This window comes from Tiliqua scincoides, chromosome 3 (assembly GCF_035046505.1).
Source record: "Tiliqua scincoides isolate rTilSci1 chromosome 3, rTilSci1.hap2, whole genome shotgun sequence".
Lineage (NCBI taxonomy): Eukaryota > Metazoa > Chordata > Lepidosauria > Squamata > Scincidae > Tiliqua > Tiliqua scincoides.
The window spans coordinates 116,111,097-116,138,830 of record NC_089823.1 but is presented as its reverse complement, the minus strand read 5'-3'; the positions used below and the strand labels follow the sequence as shown (position 1 = coordinate 116,138,830).

General features: G+C 42.2%; 1 protein-coding gene across 3 annotated transcripts in view; it reads right to left on the bottom strand.

Annotated features, from left to right (window-relative positions):
• The window catches only part of DACH1 (dachshund family transcription factor 1), a 471,956-nt gene that overhangs the window by 111,637 nt on the left and 332,585 nt on the right, over positions 1-27,734 (bottom strand). For all 3 annotated transcript variants that reach the window (XM_066619755.1, XM_066619756.1, XM_066619757.1), the window contains one exon: positions 27,107-27,241. In XM_066619755.1, coding sequence (XP_066475852.1) covers positions 27,107-27,241 — 135 coding nt within the window. The remainder of the gene's footprint in view (positions 1-27,106; positions 27,242-27,734) is intronic.

Genomic DNA, 27,734 nt, shown 5'->3' with positions numbered 1-27,734 from the left:
TGTGGTGGCACTGCTGCAACAATGCACATCAAATTAGGTAGGACTGGGCTGTAAACATCTTCAGTTGTAATGTCACTGGGTTTTTAAATTTTTTATCAAGATGTCTTTATTTAAAAATCAGTGAATCTTTCTCCAATACCCTTTTGTTCATGTTCTTCCTCCCCGCTTTCTTCATTTAAATATTCCTCATACTGACTTCAAGAGCAAAACTACTGCACTTAAAAGTGCTTTACATTTTAATGCATATCTGGTTGGAGAACATTCATGTTTCTCCCTCATTAAGATGATAGGGTAACAGTTGGGGAAAAATGGAGATACAATATTAAAGGTTGATTTAATTAAAATTATATTTTTTGTTATCGTTCTATAGGAGGCATCAAGCTATTCTTATATCTTTATAAGACATGAGTAAAGAAGACAGCACGCTCTGCTTTCTCTTTGTATTGAATATTTCACAGGGACCTTCCTCCTTCCCCCACTCACACACAGAGGCTGGGTCAGGAAATTAGACATCTTATCTTTAGGCCTGTTAAAAAGGACCAATAACCTAGGCTTTCAGCACTCAGTTTGATAACTGCTCTGACAAAATGAATTTTTGACTTCTTCACAGCTTAGTTACAAGTAGACACTATCAGTAGAACTACATTTCCCTGCAATATGATGGAAAGTAAAAGATTTCAACATCTGACAGACGAAAATGAACAACTGATAAACAATCTTTGAAATGTTCTCTTGCTCCAACATATGCCTTTCACAATCATTTGCATTTTTATTATTGTTGACTTTTATGACAAGACTGATGTTCTGCTAAATATACAATAACTTGGAATAAAACTAATTACAACTCTACTGTCCACTTCAATAGGCGAGGGGAATAGAAAGCATATCTATTTTAAGGGCGCAATCCTAAAGCATCCTTCGGCCGTTGCAAGTTCCGTAAAGCATGTTTGCGCCTCCTCCTGTAAGTTTGTCACTAAACTTTGAGGCCTTCAGAGAGTAGCATTCTGAGCAGGAAAAAGGATGTTTGAGAGGCCACAGAAAGAGATGTGGTGATCCTCCTAGAGCAGCTATTTTCAACCTTTCTTATCGCATGGCACACTCAGAAGGCACACCATCAGTTTTTTTTGACAACTGACAAGGCACATCGTATTTCCAGCCAGCAGTTCACATCACCCAATGGCCCTACTAATATATAACCCTCTCCCAAACTCCCAAGGCACACCTGTGGACTATTTGTACCATGTCACATTGGTTGAAAATCGTTGTCCTAGAGACTTTTGTCAATCAATCAATTTTTATTAAATAGTCTACTGATCTGAGAGGCGTATTATGTAGTAATACTTGAGAAAATCTAGAGAGTTGTACAGGCGGGGCTTCCATTCTGGAATCCTCTGTGGATATGGAATCCACAGATATGGGGAAATGTCCTCCACACTCTGAATACGAGAGGAGCTGTGTACACCTTACATCCAGATGGAGGGGTGGGGCCTGCCCCCCCCCCCGCATTTGTGTATAAGTGAATCGCTGATATTGGATCTGCAGATATGTCTCCCCCGCATTGTGTTTTGTTTTTCAGAGTAAACAAAATTATGCAGACACTATTGTCTTAAAGCACAAATACCCTCTGCAAAACAAGTATCAGAATCTTAAGGTCATTTTTTTTACAGCCCATACAGATGTACTCTCTCATTGTTATGCAAACTAGGTAACTGCAAGAACAAATGTAACATGTGCAGTTGTCTAATTTGCATGAACTAGCTCACAAGAGAAAATTTAAGGGTTAGATTCACACACACAGAATTTCAGCTTTCTTATTGGGGTGGACTTGAAAGTGAGTAGCACAGAACCATTCAGGTTGAAACCACTGAAATTGTGAGTAGGAGCGCAGAAATAAAGGTGGTAACAATAAGGACTTATTTTAAAAAATGTTGGCTCTTAGTAAATTCTTTGGTTTAATTCATCTGTTTAGCATTCAGTTTGCTCACTTGTATAGATCTCTTGAACACTTTCTGAGTTGGTTTGTATTGCTTTTGGTAGAGAGTATTGGCCCTCACTGGAAGATGTGCTTTTTATATAGAAAGGACTTAGGAGGGAGAGTTGACACTGTCATTCAAAGGGGGTGGGTGGGAGATATAGCAGAGGGAGTTCGGTTGGCCATTCCAGGGAAGGCGGGATAGTGACAGCTGGTCTATCCCTCTTTCTGACCCTTCCTGAAGTCTTCTGGCCATTGGTGTTTCAAGCAGCGCCCCTCCAGTCTTAAGAGCCTAATCATAACCCCCATCACACTGCTTATAACATGCATATAGCATGCAGACCTGTCCAAAAAGTGCAAGCTGCAGGCTGTGATGTGAAGGGAGCAAACTGAAGGCAAACAGGAGGTAAGTAGGAAATATTTTTACCTGTGTGTCAGCCTACAGGTCAGACACATGCCAGCCATTTAGGTGGCATATTTCTGAGAGGAAAAAAGAGACAGGGAGATTTACAAAAAAATAAAAGAGGGGAAGACCTGGCATGCATGACTTCTACTAGATCCTTCCTCCCCAGCATGTCTCTAGTTCCTCCCCAACAGATTTGTCTGACAGGTTTCTGAGTGTTGCAGCAGCCACAGCTGCAAGGGCAGAGAGATGGGGTTGAAACAGTCTATCGTGATACTATTCTAGAGAGATACTATACTAGAGAGAGAGAGAGATCATTTAACAGGGTCCTGATGTTCCCATCCCATCTGCAGTCAGTGATGTGGTGAAGTCCTTCACTTCAACCACCTTTTTCATTTATGTAAACAAAAGCTGTGCTGTTATTAGAGAGAATAGTGCAGTGCAGAAAAATAATAAGTTCCCTATGAAACCCAGCGACAACCCCTCCCCCGTTCACATCACGACTCCCAATTCTGCCTTCAGAAGAAGCGCTGAGCAGCATCCCACAGATGAACCAACAAGAAGGGAGGTGTCCAAGCTTGGCAAGGTGGGAGTCTACTGACAGCATGAGGGGACAGAAGTTGCAGGCAGGATTGAGGGTCACCTGCAGCAACCGAGACACTTACGACCCAGTCCTTTGCAGCTCTACTCAGAAGTCCCATTGCAGCCAATGGGGTTGCATTCCTCCTCTTCTATTGCAAGGAAATGCCTCCCCCTGCTTTGCCTGCCTCCTTTGCCCCTCCCTGAGTTAGCCAGGCATTTGTTGCAAGAATCCCCTCCCCCGCCCATAGCGCTCCTCCCCCCTCCCTTGTCGAGAGATAAAAATCAGGCTATTCATTCGACCAATCAATTCCTGTTCCTCCCAAGATTGACAAGAGAGCCCCCCCCACAAGCTGCCCCCACCTTCATCTGGTTCTTTCCCCAGCCTTGATAAGCCTCCTTCCTCCCCTCCATCCCCCGCCTCCTGGAGTCAACCTATTGTCCTCCCACCTAGTCTGCTGCTGTCTTCCAGATCACGCACGAGGTCTTTCAGGGTAACGCAGAAGTCATAGCAGCTAACAATTTTCTTCTGCAAACCAGGCAAGGGCGCTTGCAAAGTTTTTTTTTTTTTAAATGCTTCAAAAACTTTTTGTGACCCACCAAAGATCAACTCACAACCCACTGATGGGTCCTGACCCACAGTTTGAGAAACACTGATCTAAAGAAATGATGTTTGGGCACTGTCTGAAGAACTCTAGAAGAGTTCAGTCAGGGGTTATTCAATGTGTGTTATGTAGACTGCTTTTCACTGGAAGAGTAGTACAGTCCATCTTGTGAGTACAGTTAGCTCTATTATTAATCTGTTATTAATCCAGCCTCCATGCCGACATGGGGAGGGAACCTTGTGTCAGACGAGCTTGGCTGACGCAAGGCTCTGGGGAGGTGGGGCAAACGGCAGGAGGGAGGCATTCTGGGGTGGGGGAGGGTGGGTGGAGGGCTGTCCCGGGGGCAGGCGGGGAGTGGGAGGTGGGACTGGAATCTGGCTGTTATGCCAGATCCCAACCCCCATTCCCGAGAAGTGCGGAGCAGCTGTAAGCCATTCCGCTCTCCTTGGACTTATGCCACCTCAGGAGGTGGCGCAAGTCCGAGGAGACCCATTGGGGCTGCAGTGGCTTATCCGGGGGTAAGGGGCAGAGTTTCCCTTTACCTCTAGCTGAGCCACTTTGGAGCGCTAACTTACGCTGCATACAGCTCAGGCCTCCTGGCCTGCCTGTTCCAGCGCAAGATAGGGCTGTTAGATGTGGTTTTCCAAAACTAATGTTTTTTATTTTGAAACTTGTAACAAATTGTTCAAACTAGACAATACCCTTAACTAATAAAGCTCAGTAAATTAATATCAACAACTAAAAGAGCAGCATCCATCAAATGAGTAATTTGATCTAAGTAGTTCAGATTGAACTAGGTGACTGGAGAGCGACGTCTTTGCTGTGGCATATAAGAAACATCTTACTCTACCAATCTCTTTTTGTATCGCTGCCAAGGTCATGGCCGAGAAGCCGACCGAGCTTTTCCACTTTGTTAATCTGTGGTTTCTGGAGTTTCTTAGGGAACACAGGAAATACTATGCGCCTAGTAAAAATCAAGTCATTTGTGTAATAGTGGGGCAACAGTATCAAGTGTTCTGCACCTGTTTTACACTACCCTGCTGTAATGCCTGTAAAGCAAACAGTAGATCTCGGGGTCAGATTACAAATTGGACTAAACCGTTTGCTAGATTGCTGCTTTGTTTAACCTTTATACTTTTCCAAAAGGGAATTTTATTTTCAATGCAAGAAGAATAGTCCAGTTAAAAGAACTGCAATTAACTGTAAGGTAAATTAGTATTCTGCCTTAACATATTATGAGGCAATTATTTCTCCATACGGACTTTTATCGAGTTGAGATACTTTGTTAGAAATAAACTCACAGAGAATAATGAAATCCAGATTATATGCTATTTACAGGCAGAAGGATTGCGGAGCATATATTGAAAGAAAGGGTTCTGCACCTGTTTTACGCTGCACTGCTGGAATGTCTATAAAGTAAACAGGAGATTTCAGAGTCAGATTACAAATTGGAATGCAATGTTTGTTAGGTTGCTACTTTGTTTAACCTTTATTCTTTTACTTTAATTGGTGATTTTTTTAAAAGGGTAGAAATCAATTCAAAGGATTGTAATTAATAGTATATTTTCCACTGTGACTTCTACAGAAATCCTTTGCTGAAAATAAACTCACAGAAAAAACCATGATATTTCATGTTACTTGTAAGCAGAATCATTAGATTACGTATTGAAAGAATCCTATTCCTATTATGAGCCTGGTACTAGGTTTTCTCTTTGTCATATTGCAAACCACAAATCTAAAAACTTTTTGCACCCTTCATACAAATCCCATCAATTGTTCCTTTTAATCTTTTTCACCATCCTAAGCTTCATATCTGTGAGAGGTGCTTCTTGGAACACTGGGAACTTTTAGCACGCATAAACACAAATACACAAATAAACACAGCTGGGCTTGCAGTTTCATAACATTCTAATTTAAAATTGTTTAATAAATTTTTCTCTTTCAGGAAGGATAGCACAGCTATCTGAAAAGCAGCATTTTGATTCTCAGCAGGAAAAATTAAAGAATTGACTGCATATGGGTTGTAATAATCACCTTCTCCACAGCCTAGGGCAGTGGTTCTCAAACTCTCTGGGAGGCAGCAGGAGTGCGGGAAGGCAGCGGCGCGATCTCCAGGATCGCGCTGCACAGGGGGGCTGCAGGGGCTTGGGTACACATACCCAAGCCCCTGCAGCCTCCCGGGGGTGCGGGGAGCCCAGCGTGACCTGCAGCAGGGCTCCCCACAGCAGTGAAAGTAGATGCGGAGCAATCGCGCCCTGCCTCCGCTAAAGTGGAAGTGGAGCGCGATCGCTCTGCATCTACTTTCACTGCTGCGGGGAGCTCTGCTGCATGTTGTGCCGGGCTCCCTACATCCCCGGGAGGCTGCAGGGGCTTGGGTACGTGTACCCAAGCCCCTGCAGCCCCCCTGAGCGGCGAAATCCTGGGGATCGCACCACTGCCTTCTCTCTGCCTCCAGGCTGCCCCTGCCCCTTAAGGGGACAGGGGCCAAGGCCCGCAGGCTGGGGTGTCACAATGCCCCAGTTTGAAAAACCCTGGCCTAGGGAATGACTCTAGTTGCACTGAATAAAAATTAAAAAAAAACAGATAGTGTTGGAGAAGAACTATAGAAGTATTTCTAAGCTCAAACGCGTAAACACACTATAGATACGGCATTCTGGCTTTCATTTTCTGCAGTACATTTCTGAGTCTGCTTTTAAGATTACAGGAGGCAGGCAAGATACAAGGAAAGTGATGAGCAAATGTCTTGCTTTTTGAGTTCAGCCAATATACCTCCGCTATGATCCATGTACCCATCCTATTTCTGCAAGTGACTTGACAGAATGTGCCCCATCATGTCAGACTGGGCAGCCAGTTTCTTTCTCTGTCATGCCTTATATTTGAAATGACACTTCATCACCACAACACTGAAGAAGCAGTCATACTCAGTGGTAAAACCACATGTTTTACATGCATGCAAAGCATTCAGAAGGTCCAAGATTCAATTTCTGACATTTCCAACTAGGACTGGGAAAGATCCCTGTCTGAAACAGTAAAGAACTGAGCCAGACTGTGTAGGCAATATTGAACTATGTGAATTATTTTCTGGCTCTGTATAAGGTACTTTCATATGTCTAAGTTTCATTATTTCAAAGTGTGGGACCAGATAAGAACATAGGAACAGATCTGCTGGATCAGGCCAAAAGTCCATCTAGTCCGGCTCCTGTATCTCAGAGTGACCCACCAGATGCCTCAGGGAGCACACAAGAGAACAAGAAACTTGCATTCATTTGCCACTCTCTTGCATCTGGCATTCTGAGGTAGCATACTTCTAAAACCAGGAGGCTGCACATACCCATCATGGCTTGTAACCTGTGATGGACTTTTCCTCCAGAAATCTGTCCAATCCTCTTTTAAAGATATCTAGGCCTGATGCCATCACCACATCCTGGGTGATGGGTAAAGAACTGGGTAAAGAAGGGTAAAAAATTTTACACGGTGGGTAAAGAAATATTTTCTTTTGTTTGTTTTGTCAGATGTTTCACCCATACTTTTGAGACACAGCTGGTCACACAAATTTTGTTCATCTTTTGTTTTCACTGAAAGAGAAATTACATTGAAGAAGGAATACACCAATGATCAAACGCAGATATTTACCTGGGTGGTGACACCTGTGTTTTGGAGAATTTAGTACCCCTTTCACCATGCACATAACATGAAATAAAATCCTGCACAAGCAGCTTCATTATCCCCTATCCATCCATCCATCCCCCCCCCCCCGAAACATGGAAGGTAGTAAAAATCATGATTTTGCACATGCAGGACTTTACATGCAGTACCTGCATTGTGCATTACATAATGTGCATTGTACTGAGAAAAGGTACATTGTGGCATTCTTTTACCATGTCAGGACTATCACAGCTCAAGCAAAATGTTTGAACTGGCCAATAGTTCTTTTTAAAGAAGAGCAAGCATTTCTGCATTTCCACTGTTTGTAAATAATACAGGCGGAATAGAGGCATTCCAGAACCACGCGTGAATAGTGAATACACCCATCCCGGCAGTCCCAGGGGCTGACCCCCTCCGGAGGTGAGGGGAGCAGAGTGAGGGTGTGTGAGGGGGGGCAGACCTGATCTGCGGATCCCTGTATTACCAAAACAGTACTCTTTATGTCTTTACAGGTGCTTGTGTCCACTGCAGAAATTATAGTTACTTCCTTGTAAAAAGTAACTCTGTATGGCAATTTGTTCCATTGCATCAAGGAATTACAGCTAGAAAAGAATTAGAAGCAGAATGACTGCTATCAACATAAAACAAAAACAAGTCTCAGTTCAAGGGTTTGAAATGTCATCATAAACCATTTGAGATTTGTTCTTATTACATTATTGCCTGAAAACCACACTGTAGTTATAAGCCTTGTAAATTCACAGTTCCTTATCATTTAGCCTTCTATATAATAAAACCTTATTTGTAATATGCACCATATAGCATAGTAGTAAATATTTCCAATTAGCTTTAGTGTCAGTAGTCCTCCAAAAACTGATGCATTTATGTTAATATAAAAGCCTACATGGTATATTTTATCATGCATTAGAGATTTTAATCAGGTAATCTGCACGGCATCTGGAAACCTAAGCAGAGGCAAAGTCTGCTATAACAAAGGCACTGTAACAGTTCACCTTCAGTGAAGAACAATAATGCATTATTAAATTCACTTTCCTGCTCAGTGGTTACACTTAGCTGACCACAGCAAATTTGCTCTCTGCCTGGTCTTCACAAGTTGGCAGAAAAATAGATTCTGTCACATTTAACGGGTTCTGAAAATGACAGGATGCCTCTCTTGGTTTAACTATGAACCATAATCTTTCAGAAGTAAATATAATTACAAATGCCTTTTGTCACGTAGTGCTTAGGAAGGATATTATATGTGGGTGATTATGGCAGTAGATTTCACCGGGCTATTTCACTGTCGTTAAAAATCAGTTATTGATCATGTTACACATCAGCACTATCTCAGGATCCACATGTGTATATATTCTTTTGACCACACATGACATCGTAATTCCTGTAATGCCACAAAATACCAAGAACATCAGATTCCATGACTATATATCATTGCCAGGTTGTTGTTATGAGGTCCTCTACAATACTGTTATCTTTTTTAAAGCTGGATCCTCTTTTAATTTATGTTCTTCTTCTAAAGAAAATGGGACATTTTTGTGACCTATCGCTGTATCTTATAGAAAAGTGGTTCTCAAATTGGTGGGTCATGACCCAACAGCTTGTGTAAAGCTTCCCCCTTCCCTTTAAGGAATGGAGGAAAGGAGGAAGGTAGCGACGTGATCCCAAGGATCATGTCACTAACTGGTGAAAGGGGTTTATTTTTACTTACTGAGCACTGCTGGTAACTACAGGAGTTGCGGGGAGCGCGGAGCAGAATGTTAGAACATAGAGAAAAACCAGTCACCAAGCAACCAGGAAGTGCTTAGCTACCCATTTTTATCAACATTTCAACACTTACGTCAGCCATTTTCAACCACTGTGCTGTGGCACACTGGTGTGCTGCGAGTGATCAACAGGTGTGCCACTGGAATTTGGGGGAAGGTCATTTATTAGTAGGGCCAATGGGGATGTGAGTCTCCCACTGGCAGCACTTGGTGTGCCTTGTCAATTGTAAAAAACCTGATTGTGTGCCTTGACGATTTTGGTGGGCTTGTCACTGTGCCATGAGATGAAAAAGGTTGAAAATGACTGCTCTACGTCAACATTCTAAGCATTGGGGAGCCCTGTCGCGCCCTAGCCCTTACCCGCAAAGACTTACTTAGGGAATAAAACTCTCCCTAAGTTTGAGAACCACTGTTATAGAATAAAGCACCATTGAAAAAGAAATTATTCGAACTTAAAAAAGTTACTGATAAAAAAGTTGTTTATATCTTCCATTGTGGTCTGCAAAACTTTGTTAAGAATTCATTTCTAAATGAACAACTTTGTTCATTTCTAAATATTTGCCAAAGTCTATATCCTATCATGGGAATTTGTACAGCTACTTCATCTAGCATCAGCATCAACTTGATCTACTGCTCTACTCTACCGAACACAGCAACAGAGTTTCCAAAAACTTAACAGGAATTTGTGTTTAGGACTATATGCTGAAAAAATGGCAGGTCAAGGAAAAAAAATGCATTTACAAAAGGACAGAATTCATCAATTTACTTGGAGGAAGGGTATTCATTTCTACCAGAGTAACCAGCCAACTATACAAAAGGAATGTTTTGGATGGATTAATGTATATGTACCAACATTTTAAAGAAACAACTTTTTGTAAAAGTTCCCCTCTTGGTAAACCATATACACCAAGTATGTACTTAGAGCTTGGAATGTACACAAAGTGAAGACATGGAAAATTCAGGACACAAATTCAAGTTATTTTTCCTTATTTTAAATAGCAGCAATTTATTTTTTTTTTTGAAGTATCAACGAACAGTTATTTTGTATTCATCCCCAAACTTTAATCACCACTTAGGTAGAGCTGTAAGCAATTACTTTTAAAAATGCATCTCCATACAGAATATATTGCATATAATTAATTCAATGACTATCAGGGCTATAAAGATTAAATAAGAAGAGAAAGAAATATCATTAAAAACACAGCCATAGCCTAAAATTTAACTAAGCCAAGTGGATCCAGTGAACAATCCTAATTAAAGTGCCTGATACAAACAAAGCTTGGGCTAAAAGCACTAAAAACAATTGAACACTTATTTTATTAATCTAATGAATCATGTATCATATCATTACAGTTTTGTATATATCATTAATTTCATTCCTTTCACTTAAGCCTTTTATTGGGATTACTTCAGTTATTAGTTGGTCTAATGTATTGGTTACCTCTAAATCTCACTCTACAATCTCTTCTTATCTTGTTGCATAAACCCTTGCATGTTATTCAAATTGCTTCATTTATTATGATAGCTTCCCCATGTAAATTGTGCTGACTGCTCGCCCTTGCATAGTCCTCATTAGACTAATGAAAACCTTCAAACGAAAAAAACTAAACAACCTGCCAAATAAAGGTCTGAGGTTATTATGAAAATTACAACTCTGGGAGCTGGGAGAAGCTCTGTTCATTAATTCATGCTCAGCAAATTGCTAACTAATTTAGTTGCACTCCTCTGCATTAATGGATTATTTTATAAAAATGTTTTCCACAGCCCAAGACCTTTGGTGCATGCTTTTGAGAGGCTTGAATTCTAATCAACCTTAACAGTAAATTAGGAATGTAATATCTAAATAATAATTGGGATGGCATATGGAGGAAAATAGTGTTTAAAATCCCATGAAAGGTGCTTTTGGTTTTCAGCTTCATATGTCAATTTCACAGTAGTTAAAACAATTGTACTTGTTTAATATTCTGAAACTGTTTCATAAGACACTAGTAACAGTGGCAAGCTGAAGATTTTCAAAAAGTTCAATGTGTAGAGTATTGAAAAATGGCCCTATTACCAAGTACAAAAATGCACCAGCATAGAGGAACATTGTTTAATTAAAAGTGCTGACTATTAAAAGCAAACTTTTCAGGGGAAAATGCAACTCCAAAAAAGCTTTTAATTTTTCTCTGTGAACTTGAACCAACGAAATTATTTGTCTTTTTATTGCGCATTTTTAGGAGTTATACTAAGTTAATAACCCAAACATTCTGAACTGGGCATTAACTTACAAAAGTTTATTGTTACCTGTACTTCAGTGATTGCTTGGACTTTACATGGCAGAATGAAGCCTGGAACAATGCAGTAAATCATTCCATCAGACTGATAGAGGAATTTAAACTGCTCCAAGCATGGGAGACTGGGGAGCTATTATTGTGCTTCTTAACCCATAATGTAGCATTTGAAACAAGATTATGGCAGCATTTAGCCAAGTTAAAGTGTTTGTGTGCACGCGCATGTGTGTGTGTAAAATGTGGACTGGGAAATGGCAGTAAGAGACTATGAACAAGAAAGAATATTACAAGACAGAATATATCCAGTACAGTACTGTTCATAGTAACAGGATTTTCTTATTTTCTAACAAATCACCTTGGCAAATAAAATCATGTTACATATGCTGAAAAAATTAGTGCCTGTGGAGTTACCACAGGGTTGCTAAAGTATGCTCACATTAGACTACTTATAGTAGTCTATAAGTACATATATATAGTGGTCTATAAGTCTATAACTTATACTACTACTATAGTATTTATAGTGAACTAATGCGCATGCAGGATGTTGCCATTCAAGAGTAAGAACGCTACTGTGCTTTGTAACATGTGGTTACTGTGGATTCTTTTTTCAGATACCAGAGGATGCTAAGTCACAAATTCATATATCCATACATTGATTAATTATTTTGCCACAGCTCAGGACTCAGGCTAATCAGATTAATTCCTGCACTTGCCAATAATGGTATGGATGAGCAGATGAAGAACTACATCTAGGTATAAGCAGTTCATTCAGTACTAGAAACAAATGTCAAGCTTAGGGGTTTGAAGAAAAAATATGTGGTAGGAAGAACTTGTATGAATATGAAGAGAAAAGATGTCTCTCCCACAATGCGTTTCTCTAAGGCAGTGTTTCTCAACATTTGTTCTCCACCATACCACTTCACACGGTCCACCTATCTGAAGGACCACTGGAAGTAACTGGCAATGACATCATTAGGTGGCCATCACTGGGCAGGCTGGGTGGTCAGATGAAATGCTAGAAACATTAGTAAGAGACTCAGGGTGGATGGCAGGGCTTTTTTTAGCACAGAAGGGCATGCTTTGGAGCTCTGCCCACTGAGCCAAGCCTCATACTGCTGTTTGTTGTGTTGTATTCCTAACCAGGTAGCAGATATCAGGTAGCAGGTGTCCCATGAGTAGCACCAGACACCAACTCAAGTACCACTGGTGGTACCCGTACCACTAGTTGAGAAACACTGCTCTAAAGTCCAGACTATATACTGAGAACATGCATGTTTGACCCTTGCTTTTAATTACTATATATACTTGCCTATAAGGTGAGAAATTTCTGCCAATAAATCAAGCTTAGATAATCTCCCCACCTTATCTGTAAAGTCACTTGAGTCAGGGCTGTTCCTGCACAGATAATGACAGGGCTATCAATCTCCGTGGTGACCAGGCTTCAAGGCAAGCTGCAGCCAAAGTTAACCTTTTCACTGCTTCAGAGACTTTCATTTAAATCAAGGAAGCCTCATCCTCTTTAGCAGACCCTTCTGAACCCTCACTCCATTTTGAAAATATTTGGCAGAGGTCTGGTTTCTAAAACACCAGGATGTAATTCTTATTTCCATTTGAAACAAAGTCCAAGGCTACAATTCAGTGCAGCATTATTTAAGAATAACACCAATGGAAAGCATTGGGGTCTACTCCTGAGTAAATAGGGTTGTAACTATGTACTATGTAGCTGCGCTTGCCCATGCTCATTCCTTGTTGCTTGTCCTGCCACTGTGCAAACTTCCAGTTATGCATTATATGTTGTATGTTGCATGTAGAGCCTCTGGCTTAACACACCAGGCACCTTAAAGAAGGATTTGACTAATGGTTCTACTGGTATGCTGTTTACAGTGCACTAAACACTATCAGTGTTTACAAAACGGTTGTGAAGACCAGAATTTTAAAAGTTAATGAATAAAAATATATCTTATGATCTTTTACAATATTTTTTAATAAATTAGAGACTGTACAGTTCTTAGGTAATTTACTGGTAAGTTATTTTTTAGGATCTGGTCTTGGGTAAAATCAGACAAAGATAGTCAGACACCCCCCCCTAAGTTTACCCCCCCCAATGTATTTGAGGGTCAGAAAATTCCATGATTTTGGTTCAAAACCTGCCCTTGACTTATCTGTGAGATCAACTTGTGGATGGGTTTCTTCAGTGATTTAATTTTTATTAGCAAGCATTGGGGTGCACACATCAGGGTACAAAGGGGGGAGGATCTTTAGTTGTTAACCATCTCTGTGGTTCCAATCCTGACTGCACATTATTTAAAGTTTAAAAAAAAACTTCCTCAACTTGAATTGAAAACTTTTTAAAACTATTACAAGTGGAGGGGAGTATACAATTTGAGTCAGAACCACAGCAGTAAAGCAGAACAATGCAGTAACATATTAGTCCCTGCTATAGATGTCAGTAGAAGAATCAAAACAGTAGAAGTAACCAACTATCCTGTAAGAGAAATTATGTGACACAGTAAAAAACCAAAACCAATTTGTTAGGGGAAAAAACTTCAGTAGATCTTATTATTCAGTGCACAGAACATGGGCGCATGCTATCTAGTTCCTTATTCATGTATTGTATATGAATATTAGCTTGAACGCACTTGACAGTGTTCTTAAGCAAAAACCAACAGCTCGGCTCTTCATGTTAATGTTAATGATACTAAGGAATCTCAGAGTGGATGGCCACCAGTGCTACATGATTTGGGCTGCTCAAATTTGGATACACATCTTATTCCTTTTTGTATATATAGGTAACTCCCCATATCCATGGATCTGGTATACATGGTTTCACTTATCCACAGATCCGGGACCCCCTCACACCCCCGCGCCTGCACGCTAGAGGGAACGACTAAGAGGGAGGGTCCAGGGGACCTGCAGCTCCCTCTGCAGACCTCTCCGATGCTAGAAATTGTTCTATTTGGGGACTGGAGTGTACTTCTGGTTTTCACTTGCCACACTGGCAAGCTGGAGAAACAAGCAGAGCATTGGTCAGAGGACTAGGGGACTCCTTACAACTGTTATTTCCCTTGAGAATAATTTGATGGGGTTATAAACCTATAAATATATTGTGAGCCACCATCCCCTGATGGACAAGAAGGGCAGGATACAAACATTTCACATACATACATACATACATACATACATACATACATACATACATACATACATACATACATCAGGGGTGTCAAACCCATTTTATACAGTGGGCAGATGTCATTAAGCAGGACGTGACATCATTAAGCAGGTGATGACTAGAAATAAGTACTTTTTCCTCACCTAGGAACTCATTAGCTGCAAACAGAAGAGAAATTGTAAATCTTGCTAATATTTTCCAGATATAGGAGAGCCCAATTATCACACAGTCCACAATTTCAGCAGCACTTCTGTCAAGGCACCACAACACCAGCTGAGTAGTGCTCAAGTGATGCCTTAGCAGAAGTGGCACTGCTGAACGGGTGGTCTGCATGATAACTGGGTTCTCCCAGAACCTCAGCAGTGTCTCCCTTTTGCACTCTCTTGTTCTGGCTCTACCCCCATACCTTTCCCCGCATTCTGAGGTTTCCATCCATCTCTCCCTCCCAGTGCCTTGGTAGAAGCAGTGCTGATGAAAGGATGGCCTGCATGATAGTTGAGATTCCCCAGCACCACTCTTTCAGCAGTGCCACTTCTGCCGAATTGTCACTCCACAGCTCAGCAGCTGACAGTAGCTGATGGTGAAGCTGGGAGAGCCCAATTATCACATGGGGCCTGGGAAAGAGAATTCAAGGACCATATCCAGCTCATGGTCTATGTTTGACACTCCTGAACAAGACAGTGTTCTGTGCACCAAATGGGAACACTTAACCAAGAGGTTTCTTTTTGGGGGAGGGGGGTAAGTTTACATATGTTCTCTTTAATATAGGTAACAGAGAAACACCTACTGGGCTAAAGGATTTTTCTCCCATTTTTATGTGTTTTGCTGTCTTAACCCATTTTTCCCACTTGCTGGTTGTTGACTTTAACTGTTGTGAATGTGAGCAGAAACTGCACTATTCTACTGCTCAGTCACTCAAGACAAAGAAGCCAGAGAGCTGCCACCTGTAATCAGTCTCATGAGAACCAAAAACACTTGGTATTTTCCTTTCTGTGGGTGGCTGTTTTAAAATGTATCAGAAAACAACAGGTTCTTTTCATTTTTTCACTTGATAATATTTCAAAAGCTGTCACTGTATATGCATCTACTCCACCTTTGTTTTGTGGAGAACAAGCCAATCTCAACGGAGAAAATGTACGTTTGCAAATTGTGCCAAAGTACTTAGAAAGCAACATATTACAATTATCAAACACCACTAGAAGATTTAAGGAGCAAAAAGATATCATTTCCTATTTTTTTGAAACCTGTCAACAAGGTGCCTAAGCTAATATACCACTGATATATTCAGTTTAACTCAAAGAGGCCTGGAAAGCAGAGAGAACAGACCCTGCAAAGAAATCACCTATTCAAATGACAAGGATATCAAAGTGGTGAATGTGGAGGAACAACATAAAATAATTATGCTAATAAACATCTGAGTAATTCTCAAGAATGAGCAAAGAACACAAAATCTCCAATGCATGTTGGTTAAATGTGCTAATTCTTGAATTTCCTTTGGTTCCCTGGAGTCTTTCCTTTTTAGTTAATTGGCCTTGCCTCATAAGAACATAAGAACAGCCCCACTGGATCAGGCCATAGGCCCATCTAGTCCAGCTTCCTGTATCTCACAGCGGCCCACCAAATGCCCCAGAGAGCACACCAGATAACAAGAGACCTCATCCTGGTGCTCTCCCCTACATCTGGCATTCTGACTTAACCCATTCCTAAAATCAGGAGGTTGCGCATACACATCATGGCTTGTACCCCATAATGGATTTTTCCTCCAGAAACTCGTCCAATCCCCTTTTAAAGGCGTCTAGGCTAGACGCCAGCACCACATCCTGTGGCAAGGAGTTCCACAGACCGACCACGCGCTGAGTAAAGAAATATTTTCTTTTGTCTGTCCTAACCCGCCCAACACTCAATTTTAGTGGATGTCCCCTGGTTCTGGTATTATGTGAGAGTGTAAAGAGCATCTCCCTATCCACTCTGTCCATCCCCTGCATAATTTTGTATGTCTCAATCATGTCCCCCCTCAAGCGTCTCTTTTCTAGGCTGAAGAGGCCCAAACGCCGTAGCCTTTCCTCATAAGGAAGGTGCCCCAGCCCCGTAATCATCTTAGTCGCTCTCTTTTGCACCTTTTCCATTTCCACTATGTCTTTTTTGAGATGCGGCGACCAGAACTGGACACAATACTCCAGGTGTGGCCTTACCATCGATTTGTACAACGGCATTATAATACTAACCGTTTTGTTCTCAATACCCTTCCTGATGATCCCAAGCATAGAATTGGCCTTCTTCACTGCCACCGCACATTGGGTCGACACTTTCATCGACCTGTCCACCACCATCCCAAGATCTCTCTCCTGATCTGTCACAGACAGCTCAGAACCCATCAGCCTATATCGAAAGTTTTGATTTTTTGCCCCAATGTGTATGACTTTACACTTACTGACATTGAAGCGCATCTGCCATTTTGCTGCCCATTCTGCCAGTCTGGAGAGATCCTTCTGGAGCTCCTCACAATCACTTCTGGTCTTTACCACTCGGAAAAGTTTGGTGTCTGCAAACTTAGCCACTTCACTGCTCAACCCTGTCTCCAGGTCATTTATGAAGAGGTTGAAAAGCACCGGTCCCAGGACAGATCCTTGGGGCACACCGCTTTTCACCTCTCTCCATTGTGAAAATTGCCCATTGACACCCACTCTCTGCTTCCTGGCCTCGAACCAGTTCTCAATCCACGAGAGGACCTGTCCTCTAATTCCCTGACTGTGGAGGTTTTTCAGTAGCCCTTGGTGAGGGACCGTGTCAAACGCCTTCTGAAAGTCCAGATATATAATGTCCACGGGTTCTCCCGCATCCACATGCCTGTTGACCTTTTCAAAGAATTCTATAAGGTTTGTGAGGCAAGACTTACCCTTACAGAAGCCATGCTGACTCTCCCTCAGCAAGGCCTGTTCGTCTATGTGTTTTGTGATCCTATCTTTGATGAGGCATTCCACCATCTTACCCGGTATGGATGTTAGGCTGACCGGCCTATAGTTTCCCGGGTCCCCCCTCTTTCCCTTTTTAAAAATAGGCGTGACATTTGCTATCCTCCAATCTTCTGGCACTGTGGCCGTTTTGAGGGACAAGTTGCATACCTTAGTCAAGAGATCTGCAACTTCATTCTTCAATTCCTTAATAACCCTTGGGTGTATGCCATCAGGGCCCGGTGACTTATTGATCTTTAATTTATCAATGAGGTCTGAAACATCTTCTCTTTTAACCTCTATCTGACTTAACTCCTCGGTTAGGAGGGGCCGTTCGGGCAGCGGTATCTGCCCGAGGTCTTCTGCCGTGAAGACAGATGCAAAGAACTCATTTAATTTCTCTGCCATCTCTAAGTCTCCTTTTATCTCCCCTTTCCCTTCCTCACCATCCAGAGGGCCAACTGCTTCTCTGGCGGGTTTCCTGCTTCTAACATATTTGAAGAAGCTTTTATTATTCCCCTTAATGTTGCTGGCCATGCGTTCCTCATAGTCTCGCTTGGCCTCCCCTATCACCTTCTTACATTTCTTTTGCCACAGTTTATGTTCCTTTTTATTCTCTTCATTAGGGCAAGACTTCCATTTATGGAAGGAAGCTTCCTTGCCCTTCACAGCCTCTCTAACTTGGCTGGTTAGCCATGCGGGCACTCTCCTGGATTTAGTGGAACCCTTCTTTCTTTGCGGTATACACCTCTGCTGGGCCTCTATTACTGTTGTTTTAAGCAGCCTCCATGCACTCTGGAGAGACTGGACTCTTTTTACCCTCCCTTTCAACCTCCTTCTAACCAGCCTCCTCATTTGAGGGAAGTCCGCCCGTCGGAAGTCAAGGGTTTTTGTTAGAGATTTGCCTGGTATTCTTCCCCCAACGTGCACGTCAAAACGGATCGCAGCATGATCACTGTTCCCCAATGGCTCAGTAACGTTTACATCTCTAACCAGGTCCTGCGTACCGCACAAAATTAAATCCAGAGTCACCTGTCCTCTGGTGGGCTCCGTGACTAGCTGATCTAAGCCACAGTCATTTAGCACGTCAAGAAATCCAGTTTCCTTATCGTGACCAGAACACAAATTGACCCAGTCAATATGAGGATAATTGAAGTCCCCCATGATTACAACCCTGTCCTTCCTTGTCACCTCCCTGATCTGTTTCCTCATTTCAAGGTCCCCATCAGATTTCTGGTCTGGAGGACGATAGCACACCCCCAGTATTACATCGCTGCTCAAGCCTGGTAATTTAACCCACAGAGATTCTACGGTGGAGTCGGACCCCCCTTCAATCTCTACTTTGCTGGATTCTATCCCTTCCTTAACATAAAGGGCCACCCCACCTCCAACACGCCCCTGCCTGTCCCTCCTGTAGAGTTTATAGCCCGGGATTGCGGTATCCCACTGATTCTCCGCATTCCACCAGGTTTCCGTTATGCCCACTATGTCAATATTTTCCCTTGTCACCAGACATTCCAGTTCTCCCACCTTTGCTCGTAGACTTCGGGCATTCGCATAAAAGCATTTATACACGGAATGTCCCAGGATGGGCTGCTTATTCGCTCCTTTGTCCCCGCATCCTCTCATTGTGCCAAACCGTCTATCACATCCCATCACCCTACCTTTCCCAATTTCTTCTCCTACCCTGCCTTTGTCTTGTTGTTCTCTAACCTCCCCATCCTCATCCCATAGGGATGAGGAGTCCCGAACCGGATGCCCCTCGGCTCCTGTCGGCCTTCCCCCAGGGATCAGTTTAAAAGCTGCTCTGCCACCTTTTTAATGTTATGCGCCAGCAGTCTGGTTCCATTCTGGTTCAAATGGAGCCTGTCCCTCTTGTACAGGCCCCGCTTGTCCCAAAACGTTCCCCAGTGCCTAACGAATCTAAACCCCTCCTCCCTACACCACCGTCTCATCCACGCATTGAGACCCCTGATCTCCGCCTGCCTAGCTGGCCCTGCGCGTGGAACAGGTAGCACTTCAGAGAACGCTACCTTTGAGGTCCTGGCTTTCAGCTTCCTGCCTAAAAGCCTAAATTTGGCCTCCAGGACCTCCCAGCTACACTTGCCCACGTCGTTGGTGCCGACATGCACCACAGCTGCTACCTCTCCCCCAGCACTGTCTACTAGCCTGTCTAGACGAGAAGTGATGTCCGCAACCTTCGCACCAAGCAGGCAAGTCACCATGCGGTCCTCACATCCGTCGCAAACCCCCCTCTCTATGTTTCTAATAATCGAATCCCCCACTACAAGAAGCCCCCGACCCCCCTCCCATCGAGGAGTATCCCGAGTGCGCTCGGATACGGGCCCATCCCCTGGAGAAGGGGTCCCCCCTAGGGGATTGTTTCCCTCCTCTCCAGGATGACGTCCTCCAGTCCCGAGACTTCCCACCCGGGCAGCCGAGGAGCTGCACGCCTGAGGTTGGGACGAAGCCTGATCGTCCCCGGAAGTCTCCCCACGGTCCTCCTCTGGCTGCCTGCGCTTCTCCAGGTCGGCCACCAAGGCTTCAAGGGAGCGGACGCGTTCCCTGAGAGCCTGGAGCTCCTTGCACCGAGGACACACCCATGACTTATGCCCCAGAGGCATATAATCATACATGTGGCACTCAATGCAGAACACTGGATAGCCCCCACCCTGCTGCTGGCTGTCTGACTGCATAGCTTTTTTGTTGTTGTTGTTGTTTTATTTAGGGGTCCTTTTAAAAACCGTACACTGGATAGCAGCCCTTTTCTCTAGGGAAGAGGAAGGGCAGCGTATGGGGCCCTGGCCTCCTCGCCCTGCTGCTGAACTCGCCCAGATGCTAAACTCTTGTGACTTACCTGGCACTTAGTTCCCGAGGCACTGGGTTCCCAGAGGCCACACGCGTCTGCAGAGAGCGCAGTTAGGCTCCTTTCAGTTAGGCTCCACTAGATAGGCAACAATGTTCTTTGCACTGGTCACGGTCCGATCATTTAATCACTCCCAATATAGAGATACAACAGAACTATCTCGCCTCAGAGAAGGAATTCTCAGAATAGTGATTTTTATAGAAATGCAGGGAGTGCACACAGAACTTGCAAAAGGAAACCCTTGGAGTATAGGAATGAAGTGAACACCTGGTTTCTAAGGGAGAAAAGTTGTCCAAAATTAGAAGTTTGGGGAACACTGGTTTAAACAGAAGGTGCTTTCTCAAAAGCTGGATTTGTGCTTATACATGAAACTTGAATATAGAGTTACACATACTAAAACTGCAATTCCCAACTGTGTACTGTGGCGCCCTGGGGTGCCACAGTAAACTCAAAGGGGCAATGCGAGATATTTAGAGAAAAACACAGCGAGGTGTGCTGTGAAAAAATTACAACTGGCCTAGGGGTGCCGTGAAAAGTTGGGAATCACTATACTAAAGAAATTACAATCATGTAGTCTTAATAGTTAGTTAAACTGGATGTTTACTAATATAAGTAAGCTGCATAGCTATGCTTGAAGATATTTTCTTCAGGTACTGAGTAAAATTATACACATATCAGAAACTCTGCATTTGCTAACTTGCTTTGGAGATATTACAGTGGCATAATCACTTGCTGAGTTTAACAGGAAAGAGAAAATGAGAAGAGTGTACAAGCAGACTAGAAAGATGTAATGTATACATATAAAAGTAATTGGGAATATAGATGGTTCCTTATCCACCTATCCCAGCCACCTTTGATGCCTTCAGAATTACTTTAGTTTTTGGATATATTCTGACTCCAGCTGTAAATTACAGAAGATAAAATGTACGGGCCTGTGTTCTGGAAGCTCCTGCAGATAGCCAAAACTGCAGATACGGGCAAACACTTCCCCGGGCCTCCCCATGCCTTATAGCAGTGGTTCTCAAACTGCTGGGTTGCAACACACTAGTTTCTGTAAAGGTTCCCCCGTCCCTTTAAGGGACAGGGAAGGGGGAGGCAGCGACACAATCCCCAGGATTGTGCTGATAATGGGGGGCCAGGGGGGTGCTTTTACTTACATAGGGCTGCAGGAGATGTAGGGAGCCCCACACAGCCCTCCGCAGGGCTCCCTGAGGCTTAGAATGTTAAAAAAAAGCGAGTGCAAAGCACTTCCAGTTTCCAGGAGGTGCTTTGCAATCACTTGTTTTGAACGTTCCAAACCTCGGGGAGCCCTGCGGAGGGCTGCGCAAGGCTCTACACACCTCCTTCAACGTCCTGCAGCCATGTGTGAATAAAAGCACCCCCCTCGCCCCCCTCTTAGTGACGCGGTCCTGGGGATTTCATTGCTGCCCTTGCCCCTCCTCCGCAAAAACTTACTTAGGGAGTAAATCTCCCTAAGTTTTCTTAAACTTAGTAAAACTTAAATCTTTAGGAGCTTAGTAAATCTCCTAAAAGTTTTGAGAGACACTGCCTATTAAGACATTAAAAACGTTACTTCCAGTTTCTCCACTAAATCAGAAGTTGTGCTTTTTTACTCTCTGAGCTCAGTCTGAGCCCAGCAGAAGCTGTAGATGGACGCCCATGGCCTCTGCTGAGCTCAGAAGAACTTCTGGAGGGGGTGTCTGCAGGGGGCCAGTGGACCTGATCTGAAGATAACTGAATCCATGGATATGGGACCCCCCGTATAAATCTTGATAATATTTTCAAGATATGGAAGACCCAATTGGATTATGCCTTTGTACGCACAGAGAATTCAAGGGAATTCTCTTGAATTTTAAAATGGAAGTTTACATTACGGTGAATTTGAATCACAGTCAGTGTTAATTTACAACAGCTTAGAATAGTTGACAAGAAAAATTATCTTGAAAAAAAAAATTCCCTTTAGCCAGAAAACACAAAACAAAACACCCTATTTTGGTTTAAAGCGGCGGTCTCCAAACTGGAGACCACTGCACAATGGGAAAGGCGACCCCAATGGGGACAGAAGCTTACTGTTCCACCGGGAAGCCATCGTTCCCTGCTGCCGATCTCCTCGAAACTGAGCTCCAGCCCGCCACACCTGCCCAGAAACCAGGTGCAGTAGCTGCTGGGGAGATGGCACCTGGAAGCAGTGGGCTGGAGTTTGGTTTGGGAGAGATCAGCAGCGGGGAATGACAGTTCCCCGCAGAACAGCAAGCCCGATTCATGCGGGGGAGAGAAAAGACAGGGTGCTGAATCCAGCCTGTGGGACCAGGTCTAGAGAGCCCTGGTTTAAAGTATTAGTTGTGAAAGTTTGTGAGCATTTTTTGCATACAACTGAAATCATCATACATTGTTTTCAACCTAAGAGTGACCTTCTGATTAGATCTCAAATAACATATTCTCTTTAAAGCGAAGAGTGACTTTCACGGTTTGTTTATCATTGGTATCAATCTAGAAAATAGATGCAGATTTCACAATGTTGGCTCAAGGAGACCTTATGCCAAGTTCCCCATTCATGGTTTGGTTGAAGACTTCAAGATCAGAGGAGAAGTCGCGGGAGGTTTGTGCATGCTTGTTACAAGTTATTTTGGATTTCTGATTCTGAGCTGATTTTACAGTGTGCATGTGCAAGTGCATGAAAGCCAAAGAACATGCCTGAAGCAGGCTGAGAGATTCTGACATGACAGGAGTTAATATGACAGTTTCTAGCTTCAAAGAATAAGAATCTGGCCTTGTTTGACTTTTTACAGAGACCTCCAGGTATTCCATGGCAGTTAGTTGTACCATAATGACAATCAGGACCAATCAGAGAGAAGAGACGATAAAGTGATATGAGGTGATCATATGAGAGATATATGACCTTTCAACTGGTCAAGTTGATAGGTCATCAAACTATCCCAAGAAGGACAAAGAGATAACATATATTGCTAGATTGATGCCATCCAAGAGGAGGGGGAAGAGAGGCAAGGAGTAAGAAAACAAGAGACAGCAAAAAGGGTTAAAAGAGGGGAGTTCATCAGATGACTAACCAAAAGAACATGACCAAAGTCAGAAAATGACCACTCACCCAAAGAAAAAGTACTCCATCTTCAGCATGATAGGTACATTTGAGGATGGCCATCTTAAGCTTTCGCACCTTAACTGTGAGTATGATTGGGATAGAATTTCATTCATCACAGTACAATTGAGCAATCTAATAAAGTCAATTCTACACTTTGTAAACAAAATAACGCTTTCATAATATTAGCATTTGTGTCTTGACTGATTCTGGAGCAGTGAACAAGCCCCTCTTAGGAAAGATTCTGGGCTGCAGGACAGGTCTGGAACCTGCACCTATGGATCAGCCATAGAAGTCCGTAAGTGATATTTTCATTGCACACACCATTGCAAGATGCACACAAATTTAATAAAACCTCTTTTGTCCAGCATCTCACAGTTGCATATCACCACTTGGCTGGATGACATGCAGACCAAGAGAGAAAATGACAATAGAGAACCTTACGGTGCTAGACTCCATAATATTCACTAGACTCGAGTAAACTCCATAATTGATTTATCCTGTCATTCAGTGGTAACCCAAACCTTTCTTTCTAAAGCGTGCTCCTCACCCTCACTTATGATAGATACAGTGCTGCTGGAAGATGCGGCATCAAACTCTGCAGCTCTTCTCAGTATGAAACAGCCTAGGAAGACTGGTCTGTAAATCAAACAAACAGATTCAGCATGTAATCTACAGATGTCAAAAGACTTCTGTAAACCCTTTGCTGAATGGTTAACTATCAACAAGTATTTCTGACTCAGCGTGGCTGGATTAAAAGCAATTCTAAACAGGTAAAATCATTCTGTAAAACTCAGTCAAAATCTTGCCACCTCAACAATCACACAGATGACTATGATACTTATTTCTCCTCCTACTTGAATCCCTGAATTACGGCAGATAATTTCTCACCTATAAGATGAGAAATTTCTACTAATAAATAATAAATATTGTCACTTTGTCTTATCTGCGCATCACTCAGGGGTCAGGGCTGTTCAGGAATGTCTCGGCAGCCAGGAGAAGCTTGGAGAGCTGTAATAGTGCTTACAAAGGGTCTGTGAAGCATCTGAGGAACATTTAAGTGACTGCAGACAGCTTACAAACAGGCAGCTTTGTTTACATTTGTTTACCTTTGTCAGAGCTCCATTGTAGAGTCTTCTGAGCATGCTCCTTAACACCAAACCCAGGAGTGCATCTTAAAATAACAATGAACAGTATAAATAGTTGTCTGACAGCAAGCAGTCAGACGCAGAGTGTTGGGCTGTGGTAAGCTGTTCATGTTGCTTTATATTGGTGCTGCATTTGTTTGGGATGGTTTTTAAAACTGAAAATGCTTTTCTGCAGTTTCAAACCTGGATTTTTTTAGCAATTCAATGCAATGTTCAATTCTGTTGCTTTGGGGATGGGTGGTACACAGGACTGCATAAACACCTTGTCTTCAAAAACACCGATGTGGCTCAGATTTTTTCCCCCTTTCAATCAGGCTCCAGGGCAAGCTGCAGTTTCTCCTCACACGCACCATTCCCCAAGTTTTACCTCCAAGTGATCAAAGGCTCATGGAACATTCCATGATTTTTGACTGAAAACCTGCCCTCGCCTTACCTGTGAGACTGACTTATAGGCGAGCATCTATGGTAACATGCCAATTACCTAAAATCCTTTAACTTTTTAAAATATACCACAAGTTGTTATGAATTTAAAAAGAGGAGGAGGAGGAAAATGAGAGAGGCTACTTCAAAAGGTGGAGTTTCTCCAACACCTTGCAGTTGTAATTATTAAAAGTCATTCTAGCTCCAATTGATGGATTAGCACAAATGTGTCTTGGAAGAAAACAGAGTAATGCACAAATGCTTAATGACTAATGTTCAAAAATTCTGACTTTTTTAATAGACAAGTGATGCAGACAAGGCATTTTCCATCTTAAGAATATAAATGCCTGAGTCCATTTGGATTGCATTCGTTTCTCCACTTGTAATAATGATTAATGATTTTGAATGATTAAAGGTGGTCAGAAACAAAATTGCATATCTGAACTGCAGGTCCATAATGATGCAAACAGATAATTACTATCACTGCTAATATCTGTAAGTGAAATTGCTTGCTTTAATACAGGTAAGCTCAGCCTAAAAGTTACAGGGCTGTTCAGGAGATATGATAAATGCAGTCATGACAGAAAACAATTTTTAATTTAGTATACCCTATAAATCTAGATAACCCATGAATATTTACAACCAATTCAGTAGGCAGAGAGAGGGAGAAAGGGAGGAGAAGAGGGACAAAAGGCGGCTGTGTCCTAAACAATGACTTTTATAAAAAAAAAAAAAAAGAACTCTTAGCACTTTCGAAAGATGCAGATCTCACCAACTAGCTAAGTTCATAAACACAAAGTTATATAAATTTGGGGCACTTTAAAGAACTACCACCAAGTCTAATTTTTAATGGAAACCACATAAGATGAATAACAATTCCACTGGAAGGCTGCCGCATTTTAACAGGGTGACATACATTTTTTTATTCATAAACTTGAATGTGCTGAAACAGAAACCTTTCCTAAAAAAAACAAGCCTATTTGGTCATATCATATACTCAGCTCAGATGCCATTTGCAAGGTCTAAGTGGGGGGCACACAAGAAGCCATAACAGGTTGTGTGTGCAATGAACCAAAATTAATGATTTGTATAAAAGAAATGTTGTTCCCATTAATTTTTAGTGTAATCTTATTAAAGATGCCACCTGTCCAGAATGGAAGTGTCCAGATTTTAATTCGCCTTCCATATCACACAGTAGTTCCACATAGGATAGAGCTGGGAATCTTTTGTATCTATTAAACTATGCCACAAAATATGTCCTGTTTTAAAATTTTTACTACTGCAGCAATTCCATACAGATGTACCGCAGCACATCCTATTATGGCTTTGTTCTGCATTGCCACCAAGCTGTTGCCTTTGAGTTGAACCTCTGTTATCTCATTATCTCTCAGTTCCACAGAGGTGGCATAAGTCTATATATCATGCACACAAAATTACAGCCTCCATCAACTACATTTCTGTAATTAAAAAAATAAAATAAAGGTACTGGTTAATGTTTCCTGTACTAAAAGAAAGTACTCAACAAGTCTGTATAATCCAAATGAGAAGAAAGCACAATAATCAATAGAAATACTAACAGACATTAATCTCGCTCACATATTTGCAGTCAGATGGCTGATTAAATTTAAAATAAATTACATGATATCTGCCAGTCTCATTTTACATTGTTAACAGTTGCAGGAGCTAAGCAATTTAGCCTCTCTTCCTTCTACACCATAGCTATCAACAGTTATAGTGGTTAACTTTAAGTGACGGCTTCTTTGAACAGCTACAGACACACACCAAAATAATTTCTCAGTAAAAAGACTCTTAAAGAAAACGCTTCTAAGAAGTGGAGCAGAAAAGAGCCACATTTTCCAAAAATGCTTTTTAATCACTGTTTTCTTCCTTGATCCATAATTAAATAATTTCTACCATTTAATTTTTTCCACTTTTGAAATAATAATTAATGTACTTCATGAACATACACATGCACACACATACAGAAGAAATTATTCTGTCTTGTAGAAAAGACTGGGAACTTTCTCCATCAGGGCTTTCACTTGTATACCACCAGTAGTAGAATTAGCACCAAGCATCAATTAGCATCTATGTATGTATGTATGTATGTATGTATGTATGTATGTATGTATGTATGTATGACGATATATATTTTTTCTTTTAAACAATAAAACAATAATATAAAGTACTGGTCTACCTTTTTCCATATGCATTCTTTTCGAATCATGTCCACTATCATGGCCAGCCAGGTCGCCCTCTTTTGGACCAGGTAGGACATTCGGCGATAAACCCATCAACATCTGGTTCATGGACAGACCATTCTGATGGACAGCTGCTAGTACCATGCAGACATAAAGTTAAAAAAAAACACATATTAATGCTAGCAAATTCCATTTTTTTGCATTTTGCATTTAGGAAACAGTGAACAATTCAAAAGAGGCTCCAAGAGTCTGTGGAGAAGAGGGATCATGACTGTCCAACCTACTCACAGGGTGTACCATTCCTCTGCAGAATACTGATCTTTAATGCCAAATGTGATGGTATGATGCTCAGATTAGGCTCACTGGTGCTGGTTCTACTTCAGTTGGACACTCAATGCATATATGGCAGGTGGGTCTGGAAAAGGTAATAACATACCCAGTGTGGGTGGAGGAGGGGCAATCCTGAACACACTGAACAATTGGAACCTCATGGAAATTGGCTCACTGCTTTACCAGAGCAGTACAAGCATTATAGATAGTGGCACTGAAAGAAAAATAAAACCATACACATACACACATTTGCATCTCCAAAAACATGTGGCAAGAGAGAGCCTTTTTTTAATC